Genomic DNA, 13,359 nt, shown 5'->3' on the forward strand with positions numbered 1-13,359 from the left:
AAATTGTATTTAACCTGTCTACCATGGGAAGGCAGAGGTTGCATTTTATGTAACTAATCAACTGTTTGTGTAGAATGTCCCGAGCAAATTCGGTAGAAGTGATATAAGCTATTACTTCCAATTCAGTGTTCAAAAATTGACGTTCAGCTGTCGATAGAACATAACCTAGTTACCGTTTCTGACAATCGGGAACTTCCTGCAATCATGCGGGAAAAAGTCGGGAAAAATGCGGGAACTCGAAAATGGAAAATGAGTGGCCACCCTGTATTAGTAATAAATTGTAAACCTGATAAACTGTTCGATGCACTTAATCCACTCAAAGAAATTCGCAATGCCTTATTTTCAAGCAACCTTAACCGTGTTCTTTTCTATACATGCGTGAAAGATTCCAAAGTTCTTGGTAAAAAAGTTCTTCACTCTCTCATGAGTTGGCAATTTCCATTGAATTTCATTTATTCGTTCGTTTTGCTCTTCCGCAAAGTCACACATCCTATCATTAAAACTGTCACACAGAAAAAAAATAACCTAACCGATTCTTCGCACACTAGAATAAAGCATTTTGGCATTCCTCCTCGCCTAAACCGGCAGTGCAAATCCTTCCGCAGCGAGAATTTCTGTACACTTTCTTCTTTCTCTAGCTCTTACACCTTTCCACCGTCGAAAAACCCGGAAGTTACCTGTTAGCACTTTAAATCCTTCCGGTTTCCTTCTGTAACGAACCTGATCTCGTCTCACATCACCAAACCTCCTCCCTCCGCAGGTCAATGGGACCGCTAGCTCGGCTTTCCAACAAAGAGAAAATCACCTTCTTTGAAAGTACTCCGCTGACTGTTCAGCGGAGTAAATCTCGCCGAGCAAGGTAATTCTCTTTCGCCTTACTGCTGCTGTTGCTTCACAAATCCGCTCTATACACATTTGGCCGGGTATTCTTCATATGTGATGTATGAACTTTTCGCATACCGTGTGTATGGTACAAGCACGAGTTTGAGTACAACCGATGCACCGCGCGCCGCACGGCGGCATCCTAACCTCAATCACAGAACCCCCCCCCCCTTATTTTTTCCACTCTGAAAGTAACACCAACCCAACAGACACACCCGGGAGGAACGTAGATTTTTATTGTTATTGCTATATTGCCATATTACATTTATTATTTTTGACCCTTCGCCGCCCTGCAAGCAGCAGGAGGATTCCGACAGTTCGCCAGAAGAATGAAAAAGTAGAAAGCGAAGGAAAATCCTTTTATTCGAGGTGCTCTCTATGAATCAGAGTAAGTGTGTGTGTTTGTGTCTGTACGCGCAGCAAAGTGCTTCCGCTGCCCGGGTTGAACTTTCCCGTTTCGTAAACGCTAGCAAGCGTTGATAAAATGATTGGGAATCAATAATTCACAAAAGAGTTGAAATCAAGTTTTTTTTTTCTTAGGAACTCCATATTTTTCATCTTTTTTTATTTCGGAACAGCAGTGACTACAGCGAAAGAAATTTGTCTTCGTTTTTGCAAACCGATGAGGTTATTTTTAATAGGATTAAAAGTTTGTTTTTCTCGCTCGATGCGGCTGGCTACGGCTTGAATGGAAGGATTTTGTTCTCGACCGAAAACCTTCCTCTTTGAGAGGTTTCGTTTTGCTAGCCTCGGAAAATATCGAAGGTAAATAATTGAGGGAAGCACAATCGTCGAGTCGAATCGAGGCGTTCCCGTACCGGGGATTTCAAGCGAATTCGGTGTAAAGTTTATTATCAGCAGCAGCAACGCGTGTGAATTTGTTTGCAATTCTCGCGAACTATCTGGTTGAGTAAGCGAACATAACAGAAAGATTATGTGCTTAAATTTGGTTTTCGTTTGTTACACGGTATAAAAAATATGGCCGCAATTCCGTGAATTTGGAAACAAAAATAACAGCAACAACTGTCGTTTTATAGTTCGCAACCAGACGATAACACTGGTGAACAAAAATGTTGCCCTAGAGCTCGCTCCTAATTACACGCTGGGTTCGTCGCTTCTGCGTTTGCTTGCGGGAAAACGCTTTTTACGGGATTTGACTAGGAACACCAAAATTCACGGTTAAAAAAGTATGATCTTTCATTTTTTTCAGTTTGAGCTTTAGGTTGAATCTGTATTAACAACTGGTCGACAAAAGCGAAACATGTTTGTCCTTAAGCTCAAAAGTAGAAACGCCGAACCCGGTGAGCAATTACTCAGTGGCCTTTTGATGTACTTCTGACCAAAGGAGGGGCACCAAGATTCACAAGAACGCTTGAAAAGTAATAATCTATCATATATATTATAGATCTAGGGCAAATTTCGCTTTTGTCGACCAGTGTAATTGATTCTGCTGAATGAGTGCTAGAAATCTTTAATTGTATGATCTAAAATTGAAACCAAATTTCTGATAAAAATCTGGTATTTCAGTGGTTACCAAGATATAATATTCTTAAATTAAAAATCATTCTACCAAAATACACCACAGGTGCATAAAAACGGAGACGCATGGTGTTTATTTTATTTGAAAAATTGTAAAATTGTGATATCACAAAAAAATCCGTTCTGCCGCCACGCAGAAGGGAGCCTTTTGGTTGCGGTGCATGATGGTTTTTGTAAGAAAATTAGGTTAGTACCAGCATGACGTATAGTCCGGATATGAAGTGTCCCGCAGAGACACAACACCTTAAATAGCTTGCCCATCATTTACGATGATGATTTGACACATAAGGTACTGCTATTACGACGTTTGTGTGCGCCTGTTCAGTCTTGGAAGTGATCCACAGATTTTTCCGAGCAAACTGGGGAAGCAGGGGATGGTAAAACGCGATGACAAATATGACAGTAGATTTATGGGTACCTTTATTTACGGTGAAGATACTCACATTCACCGGTGTTACAACCGTTGTCGGTTCTGGTTTCCTTGCCCATACACCACAGGTAATGGTGCCTTAGCGTGGTAGTAGGAAAATATTGGCACGAAACAGGACGCTGAAGAGAAGAGGCAGCGGTCAAGCGAGTCCAGCCGTGTGCGATCCGGGCATTTTTGTGATTTTTGTACCCGTCTTTTGTTGAGCATTCCGTTCTTATCCGAGGCTAGGCGATGGTTCGGCACAAACTTACAGAGTCAATATTTAGTCACTCCGCCAGTGTCGTCCCATCGCAGCAAAAGCTAGATGGAATCCGGAGTGGGAGATTATTTACGATTCGGAAGGAATTTTTCAAACCATTTCCGCTTCGACATATTTGCTCTTGGGTGAACAGATTTGATATTTTCGTTATGTTTTGTTGTCGTCTGCAAACGTTCGAATTTATTATGATACTCGCATTTCATTGAAACTTGCTCGGGAGCTCGGTTCTGGAATGGAAATTTCTTAATTAGTGTGAACAGAATCCGTCGAGGTTAGTTCACTAAAATGTTTTTCAAGTTTAGGTGCAAAAGTTTTAATCTGCTTAGAAATGTATCGTTATCGGGAAGTAGCAAATGAGGTCGCTTTTGAAGAAAACTTTTGAATAAGATGCAACATGTGCATATCTTTCAAGGTTAGTTGTAAAGTAGTTTTCAGTACAAGCTTGTTTTTCTTTCTTTCTATGAGTAAAAAGGCCTTTGATGCATGACAGTTATTACAATTTTTTATTACATTTTCAATGAAAGTATTTAAGTTTTAAAACAACGTAAACTTTCAAGGATTTTCAATACAATGCAGGAGCACGAAGCCCTATTGGGTCATAGCGGGGCGGTGGAAGAAGAAAGGTAAGGCTATACCACAGTGATTTACACCATAGTGGAACCGACCGTGGTCGACAGTGGCGTCGACGACGACCCGGGAAAATTTGAAATCGTGAGGTAGCACTTTTACGCCTAAAAGGTAGGCAAACCGCAGCGCACAACGTGAGCTCTCTTCTGCTGGTGCTGTCGAAAATAGCTGTTGCTGTTATGACGTTCGTTGCCTTGCGGTCTATCATCTCGCCGTATCATCCTCTCTCACCAGGCAGGAGTTACTGGAATGCTGGTTGACGTACACGGGAAAAGGCACATTTTCATTGTTCCACACCCTCCCAACTCATCTTTTCAACCGCTTTCATTTCGTCGCCTGTCCGCGACGACCAACTGTTGCGAGTGAGCGCTTTATTCGCAGTTCCAATGTGTCCCAGCAGTAAAGTAACAAAATCCTTGAAAGTGGTTTTCCACGCTGGGTGCACAATACTGCGGTTGGTTGCTGTGCACGGTTGGTCGGTCGGCCGCCGATGGGTGGCTAGGTGACACAGCTTAAAAAATGTCGAAATGCAAAGAAAAAGAAACGAGAACATTACAGCTGAGAGGATCGAGCTCAGGCTGTTAATAATTCAGACAAAGAGAAACAAGATGGCTGTTATCCATAGCGCCAATAGTGCAGTGAGATTTTGTTCGTCTATTTTGCTCGATTTGTCCGTGAAATAGTTCTGAGCTACGTAAGGCGGGTTACTGTAAAAGTTCATAGCTCCAAGGGAATGTGGACCGTGCATCATGTTTTTGGAAAATAGTTTTTAACGGTTTGGTGAATGTTTTTTTCAGCCTAAGTGTGTGTGGACAAGAAGCTGCACAATCATGGCCAAAGCTGGCAATTTCCACCGTACCCTAGGTTCTTGAGATTTATTGAATTTTTATTGGTTTTGTTATTTAAATTTTAATTTTTTATGTCTTGTGTGATTTTGATTAGCACTCTGTTTCGTGAAGTAATACTAACAATATTTTTTTCTTCTTCTCTTATCTGCGCGTGCGTTATCCTTCGTGTGTGTTTTCCATCCACAATGCTAACGGCGACTAATGATGATGATGGCGATGGTGATGCTTGTGGCGCTGGCAAATAGGGGTGTATGGTGATGTACAACGTGTAAAGATTCTCTACAACAAGAAGGATTCAGCACTCATCCAGATGGCTGAACCACACCAAGCGTATTTGGGTAAGTAATTACGCAGATTTAGTTGACATGTTTGAAAGCATGTCAGTCAAACAGTAAAGTAGCACTGCGGGCGTTCTATAACTGAACTAGACACGAGACATTAAGATTGCTTTGCAGTAAATAACAGCTAGAAACGTTCTATCTACCAAATTAGAATGAAAAGCGGAAAACATATTAAAAAAAAAGACTTTCAAAAGGCCATACAAGATCATAGAATGGTTTGTAAGGAGAGTTCGTTTGAAGTGTGTCAACACAGTTATTTTTAAATTCTATCTTTTGGATAGATTTTCCTACCATTTTCAATATACATTATTATTTTTACTGTGATTTCAGCCAAGTTTGACATTATCTAAATATTCAGACCGTTTTTTGTTTGTTATTTTTATTATGTTGGCTTTTTCAAATACCGTGGGATATAACATTTATAGTATTTTCAGCGCAAGTTTCAGAGATTAGAAAAGATTAGAGGTTTTTTATTTAAATTTATAGTTTGGGTTGTGATTTAAAATTTTCCCGAATGTTTTATTTTCTAAATATCACATTTTTTATGATAATCGGTATTGTTAAAGTGGTATAGTTTCACCTATTTTATTGCCTTTCTCCTAAAAAGGTGTAGCAATCACTGCAAAAACTAAAGGTATCAAAGTGCTCAAAAGGGCCGAATGTCGTATATCACTCGACTCAGTTCGACGAGCTAAGCATTTTCTGTATGTGTGTATGTATGTGTGTGTACACTGGGGTCGCTTTTTACGCGGTTGGTTGTACCGCCTTTAAAAGATTAGATTATATATTTTTACAAACTTTATTTGTTACCGCGTACAAAGAATCTTCTGAATCTAGTGAAAATAATCCGCGTTATTGTAATAATTGCCTGTTAAAAAAAACGCATAAAAACAATCCGCGTAAAAAGCGACCCCAGTGTATCGCTCTCCCAATCTCACTCGATTTTCTCAGAGGTGGCTAAACCGATTTCAATGAAATTAATTGCAAATTAAAGATCTAGTTGCCCCATAAGACCCTATTGAATTTTATTGTAATCGGAGTTTAGAGGTTATGTATTAAAATGTAAAAATCACGGAACATCAATATCCAAGAAACTACACAACCGATTTGAACAAATATAATTTCAAATGAACGGACTACCTTAAAAACCCTTAATTTTTGAATTTTATGAAGATTGAACTTGTGGTTCAATAGTTATGGAAAGAAACTTGTTCTGGAGACTATTTAATCTCACTCATGTTTCCCAGATATGGCTGGACCGATTTTCATAAAATCAGTGTCAAATGGAAGGTCTTGTTGCCCCATAAGACCCTATTGATTTGTTTTGCAAACGGATTATTACTTTGCCTGTTATTTTTTTTACTTTGCCTGTTATTTTAAAATATGTGAAACCCAACTATGAAAAGAAACATATTCCGAAAACTACTTAAACTCACTCACTTTTCTCATAGATGGTTGAACCGATTTCCACAAAATTAGTTTCAAATGAAAGGTCCAGCTGCCTCATAACACCCTATTGAACTTTGCTCTAATCGGACTGTAACTTCGTCTGTAATGTATCGAAATATGAAAATCACGGAACTTCATTATCTTAGAAACTAAAGGGTGTCCACGATGAAATTGCCACACACAAAATTGATTCGCAAAATTCGAGTTTTCATCCGATTGCCATCAAATTTTCAGAGATTGAAAAATAACTATTTAACTTCATTTTACCATTTAACTCGTATTCTATTTACAGTCCATGCGCAAATGCCCGCACCTTGGCCTTAACCCCGGTCATAAGATCGTGCACCATCTGTGAATCAACCGTTTTTTGCATGTAAACCCATACTTTCTTCAGTTCCTCGACTGTCTTCACTATCTGAGGTTGTTTAAGAAGGTGCTGCTTCATAATCGCCCAGTACTTTTCGATGGGGCGGAGTTCCGGAGTGTTGGGAGGGAGGGTTGAACATTTTCGGCACGAAATTGACCTTATTGTCCGCATACCACTTCAGCACGTCCTTGGAGTAGTGGCATGAGGCCAAATCCGGCCAGAAGATTGTTGGGAAGTTGTCTTTAGGAGAGGAAGCAGCCGCTTCTGGAGACACTCTTTCATGTACACCTGTCCGTTCATCGTGTCCTGGGTCACGAAAGGTGCACTCCGCTTCCCGCACGTGCAGATGACTTGCCAAACCAGGAATTTCTTCGCCAATTCGGACATCTGCTGAGTGCGGACATGCTCCGGAACGCTGAACTTATCCTTGGCCGTGGAAAACAGGTTGCCGGGGATCTGTTTGAAGTCGGCCTTCACAAATGTTTCGTCGACCATGATGCTACATTCAACTTTCGTCAGCATGTTGAGGTACAACTTCCTGGCACGGGTTTTGGCGGACTTGTTCTGCTTCTCGTCGCGATTAGGGTTCTTTTGTACCTTGAACGTTCGAAGCCCAGCCTTAGTTTTGGCCTTCTGGACAAAACTTCGGCTTGGGTGCAGCTTCTTAGCCACATCTCGAACGGAGGCGTTCGGGTTTCGGTTGAAGGCCCCAACTACGCGGTTGTGATTTTTGGTGTTGTACGAAATACTTTTTCCTTCACTTCTGGGCTTCCGATCGGTGGTCAATCGTTCCTCGAACCGCTTAATCACTCGCGACACCGTGGAATTCGCGATTCCCAACGTTTTAGCGATGGAACGATGCGAGAGATCCTTGTTCTCGTGATGAATGCGCAAGATTTTATCACGCACGAGCTGTTCTTTCGACTCCATTTCCGCGAGTTTTAATCACAGGACTTTAAAACTTGCAGGATGTAAATAATGCACTATGAACTAAATCCACCCAAATTTTCATTAAATTCTACCCAACGGTTAAAAAGTTAGAGTAATTTCATGGTGTGGCAATTTCATCGTGGACACCCTTTACACAACCGATTTGAACAATATGAACGAGCTAGTTATGGGTTAACTGATGAATTATGATTGAACAGGTGGTTTCAAAGTCTGATTGTCCTATACGTTTCCTTTTCATTTGATTTTAATCGAACTTAAGCAAGTGTTATGTATTAAATTGTTAAAACAAGAAAGTCTATTATCTCAAGTATTACATGATTTATTTGAACATAACTAGTGTCATACAAACGAGTCATCCCTCAAACTTATAAATAACAAACTTCATAACAATTTGATATGTGGTTCAGATGTTATGGAAAGATAAGAAATTCAAAGACTATTTAAAACTATACCTGCTTTGATCAATATATGTGGTCTCAACATAATTTAAATATGGTGTCTGACTGTTTAAACGTTCCTGGTATTGCTGGTGATTAAATTTTTCGAAATTAAGAGTCATTTTTTTTATTTCGCTTTTTCTTAAGTACTACCATTACGTCAAGTTACATATTTCATGCTTCAGTCACAACTTCAATATTTTAGAACCCAAAGAGTGAATATTCTTTTATTGGATTGAAGCGTTCATGTAAATCTATTTTTACAAATAAATTTGAATGAGAAAGGCTGAGTCTGATCGCTAGGTGGATTAGACTCGAAATCGCCATAGTTGTTGCTTATCGAAAAAAATTTGGCCCGTTTTTTTTTGTTTGGCCCATAGAGTGACATTTTCTGTCATAAGGTTGCCTATAAAAATAGTTGTTTTTTTTTTAATTTTAAATTTTTAAAAACATATAACTTTTTAGCCGGTCACCGATTTAAAATCTTTTGGCATCAAAATGAAGGTAATTGGTGAACTTTTAAGAATATATCGGATCGCACTTGATACCTAGGAGATCCCATCGTTTGATATTTCGCTGATTTCCTCAGAAAATTTCACATAAAATATCATATTTTCAAAGAGGCTTTTTTATTTTGGTAATTGTTCTTTTTTAATCTTCAATTATTATTTTTAGCACTCAACTTTCGTTTCTAAGCATTTACTTACAATTTTCCAATAGATCTAGAAGTTTTGATCAAACAACAGTCGTTCTTTATTTATTTCAATCGAATCGTAAATGTGATGTCCTTGGCGAAAGTAATTTCCAGTAACCTGGTAAAAAAACCGCCATCGCCATTCGACACGAGCAAAAACTTCGGCATACGGGCGAACGAATGCGTTTGGGCATTGGTAGTCAAAATTCCTTTTCCCAGCTAGCTAGACCACTGTACGCGATGCATGCAAAAATTATGCTCTACTGCAATCGCATAATGAAAGCCAACTCTCGAAGGAGGTGCTGAAAACCGCAGAAAAGTCCAACAAAGGATATTTTTTGCAGATTATTCTGTAGTCTCTCGCGTCTCAGCCAGTCGGGGCAGACCGAACCGACCGGCAGAGCTAGGTGAGATTTGGAATTCAAAGGCTCGGCCGCTATCAGTGTTCAGAAAAGAACTACAAAAACGTAGCGCAAGCCACTTTTTTTGCTTTCGGCACATTGAATAAGAAAACTAAAGCAAGAATGTAATGTGAAAGGTAGTTTAGTTTTTTTGAATACGTACCGTTTCTCGCTGGAGGATACTCCTCTCCGATGCATATTCGACGAGGATGGTGGAGAAATGCTACCACTCCATGATGAAGGAACTGGCAAAAAATTGCATTTTTTTCGTGAATATAGCGCACTTGTTTGTTCTCACTGCTTGCCGGCTCCCTCTGGGGGTTGTTATTTCATTTTGTACACACAATAAATCTGGTAATAAATAAGTAATCAGTTGGTTGTGAATTAAGCGTTTTTTTGCTCTTCGACAATCCACTGCACGGTAGAAATTTGTTCATTTTTTACGCTTTCTTTCACCTGGAAGCTGTGTGTCATTCAGTAGATGGAGATAGGCAAGTTTGATAGTTTGTTTATGTGTTTTTTTCGATGCTGCAATCCGATAACTGTTAGATTAATATTCATTCTAAATGTATATTTTTGAATTATGAACTGAGGTTTTTTGCCGTAGAGAATCATAAGAGCTTCATATTTTTCCCAGTGTTTTGGCAAAATATTCAATTCAACAACGCCTCCAGCCGCGGGGTAAACAGACTCCCGCTTACATATCAAATAGTAATTGGTAAAAATGTTCACGTTTGGCGTGCGGCTTTTGGTTTCGCTCTCAACTCAGGCTGATGGCGGAGCATAAAATTTCACAGTAAAAGTAGAATGCTTCAGTAGCTTCATCAGCACACAATGGTTACACGCGCAGCCCCGCTGCTAACAGAAAGGCAGAAAAATATACATCCTGACAGCGATATTTTAATCCAATTCTAGCTTCAGAAAGCATCCTTCGTGGTTGGCTTGACGGTAGCAATGGAATACAGAATTGGAAAACACAATCGAGTCAGAATAAAAAAAAAACAGAATATTTTTAATCCATTTGAACTGAAACCTTGTGTGAATATCATCTCCTCCAGTCCATCCGTTCAACCACCGCGTCTGTTGATCCATTTGGGGAAAACGTTTTGTGAGTGAGACAACAACGAAATGAACAGGGGAAATTGTGAATGAATAAAAGCGCCTCTTTCATCATTGCGTACGGTTGGCAGACCGGAGAGCGCTATGTACCCGATGGGCACAAATCTTGGCAAGTGCTGTTCGATGGTGAGGAAGAGAGGAAGTGGCGGGGTGGATGCACACAGTGAAGATGAAATCCGTGTGATGATAAATATTTTGTAACGCAGTCAATTTCCTGTCAGTTATTTTATTTTATTTGAGAGTATAAGTTTTCTGCTTTCGGTTAGGCTCCTGAGTTTGGTCGAATGAAATCTCGGAAAAATCGTCCTGCATGCAGCAGTAATGTGACATCGGATGCTAGTCGGTAGTGGATGCAAGTCGGAAATATCATATGCGAACCAGTTTAATGTGGGTGACTGGTTTGCTTGCAAATCAATTATGTCGTTCCACCGGAATAATCGGCCTGGTGAATGTGCGTTAGGCAAAATAGAGGCGCAGGATCGCCTATTAGTTCTACTGGATGAAAATGGTAGAAACAGTTGTATGGGTGTGATTGTTTACCGAAAATTGTTTAGTTAATAAATTGTTATGGAACTTTGAATGTTTCTTTAAATTGAACATGGAATGCATAAATATATCTGAAACTACAGAAACTTTAAACGATTATTGCAAAAATAGCATACATAATGAGAACTCTGGACTAAAAAGCTACAAAAAATTCAACATGCTTAGTAAAAATAAAAATGATAATCCTAATAAATTGTTGGCTGGAAGAATGAAAAATAGAAAACGGGTGCACTTTATGAAAGTGATAACTAACTATTTTTAAAATTATTTTTAGAAATTATAATTTTTTTTTAATGGTTTTCTTACTTTTACTTGCTCGTGGTATCGTTACATTCCTTAATAAACCTACTTTGAAAAGCAATCCATTTAACGCCTGCTGCACCATTCCACGCTATCTAACCATACACATTAGCTAATCTAATATTTCTTCTTGCATTTTTTTACATATAGCAATGACCCATTTGGACAAGCTCCGCATCTGGAACAAGACTATCCGTGTAATGGCCAGCAAGCATCAGACGGTGCAGTTGCCGAAGGAAGGTCAACCCGATGCCGGCCTGACTCGAGACTACGCACAGAATCCCCTGCATCGGTTCAAGAAGCCAGGCAGCAAAAACTACCAGAACATCTATCCACCGTCTGCCACACTGCATTTAAGCAACATTCCGTAAGTATCTTTCTCTAGGAAAGGGGATTAAAGGCGTACATATTATCCTTCAATTTGAATTTTTGCTAGCGCCTGGGGTCCCACGATTCGTTGTGACGGTCTGCCTTCGTCGAGGGCAAAAGGGTAAACTTTTAATTATCCTTCATCATCAGCCTGGGCCCAGACTGACCGTCCTTCGGGGCCAATGGGGATCGCTCTAGTGTCTCCAATGGGCGGCAAAGTACGGCTCATTTCATGCTCAATGCTGCCGGCCAGAGAAAGGGCGACAGTCTCTTTTTTTTTGGAATCCTTTGTCTTTGTCTGCCGCTGGCGCTAAACTTGGTGCACACGTAGTAAGTGCGGGTGTCAGGATGGCTGGTGAAAATTAATAGTTTGGTTACGAGGACGAAGCGCTTGTTGCACAGTGCAAAGTGAACTGGTGGGATGTTCGTACGGTACGGTTGGTACTAATAAAAGATAATTGTAATTAAATAAGTGGATTTAGTACCGACGATGCTGCACCCCGGTCGGGCAGACCCTAAGTGGAACCATAGTGGCGATAAAGTGTGGTCTTTCATGGCGAACCGAAGATGACGCTAGGGTGTAGAACATGTGTTCGAAGGCAAATATCCCAAACCAAGGTGTCCTCCACGACGACTGTGGTAGATTTTGCACTAAATCTGATTCAAATCTATCCGAACATAGTGTGGTTTTGTGTTTAGGTTAGGTTTACTTCATAATTATATAACTATAAACTAAACGAAAATAGTCGGACAACACAAGAAACATTTAATTTTGTTGTGATGCAAAGTCTCGTGAAAAATGTTTCTTGCCCGCCGCATCTCTACAAAATGGTGCTTTCAGCAAACTATTGTACAATATAATGTTGATGTGTTGACATCGGAAGGCATACTCTTATTAGTTGGATGAAATCAACATTGCAGTGCAAGTCAGTTCGCCTTTGTGTGGTTGGTTTCAAATTGCTTCAGAAACCTCCACGTGGTGGCCGATTTCAATAGGTTAAATTATTATGTAAATGTAATTAAAGGAATAAAACTCTCCGGCACGAAGGATGGTAGAAAACAGTTGTGGTAGCGGCGGACACGGCCACGGTGTGGTGATGAGATTTTACCGCCTCCACCTGGGGACAACGACCACTGTTGGGAATTTCGACCGCGTCCGGATTTTAGGACTATAAATTGGAGTTTGCGGTCCTCGGTGGAGGACTCAAAATGATTGGGGAAAAGCTGTGTGCTTGTTGTTCAGTTGTAATTGTTTTATTTTTCTACTGGGAAGAAATCCTTTCTTTGGTGTGTTAAAATATCGGTGTGTTTTTTGTTTTTTTTTTTTTAATTGCAGAGCTACCGTCACCGAGGAAGAGATTAAGGAAGCCTTCACCAAAAATGGTTTCGAGGTCAAAGCATTCAAATTTTTCCCGTAAGTATCTATAAGGGGTTACAAGCAGGTGTCTAATTGCGTTGAGGTTTATTTTGTTATTACATTGATTGTTACACAAGTTTCGACAATATTTGACGTTTTTAACATTTTAGACTTATTAGGTTTTCTGTCTGGTTTTGCATTTGGTCATTTCTTGCTTTTTTTCCACATTTATGACATTTAGGTTTAGAGTAGAAATTTTCAATTTTATTGTTTTACGTTCATATGAATTTTCTATCATTTTAGAATTTATCTATAAAGTTAATAACTGATTTCATCAAATAGTGTTATTTTTCACTCAATTGCTTAATGTGATTTTTGGCATTGTAAACAATACGTTAATTCATTCTCAATTCTTTTATCAAATATTCACTAATTACATTTCT

At 39.6% G+C, this 13,359-nt stretch overlaps 1 protein-coding gene across 15 annotated transcripts in view; it reads left to right on the forward strand.

Moving 5' to 3' along the window:
- The window catches only part of LOC129727911 (polypyrimidine tract-binding protein 2), a 594,233-nt gene that overhangs the window by 572,952 nt on the left and 7,922 nt on the right, over positions 1-13,359 (forward strand). For all 15 annotated transcript variants that reach the window (XM_055686193.1, XM_055686253.1, XM_055686216.1 and 12 more), the window contains 3 exons: positions 4,831-4,923; positions 11,341-11,557; positions 12,896-12,973. In XM_055686193.1, coding sequence (XP_055542168.1) covers positions 4,831-4,923; positions 11,341-11,557; positions 12,896-12,973 — 388 coding nt within the window. The remainder of the gene's footprint in view (positions 1-4,830; positions 4,924-11,340; positions 11,558-12,895; positions 12,974-13,359) is intronic.

The sequence above is a fragment of the Wyeomyia smithii genome, chromosome 1 (genome assembly GCF_029784165.1).
Source record: "Wyeomyia smithii strain HCP4-BCI-WySm-NY-G18 chromosome 1, ASM2978416v1, whole genome shotgun sequence".
NCBI lineage: Eukaryota > Metazoa > Arthropoda > Insecta > Diptera > Culicidae > Wyeomyia > Wyeomyia smithii.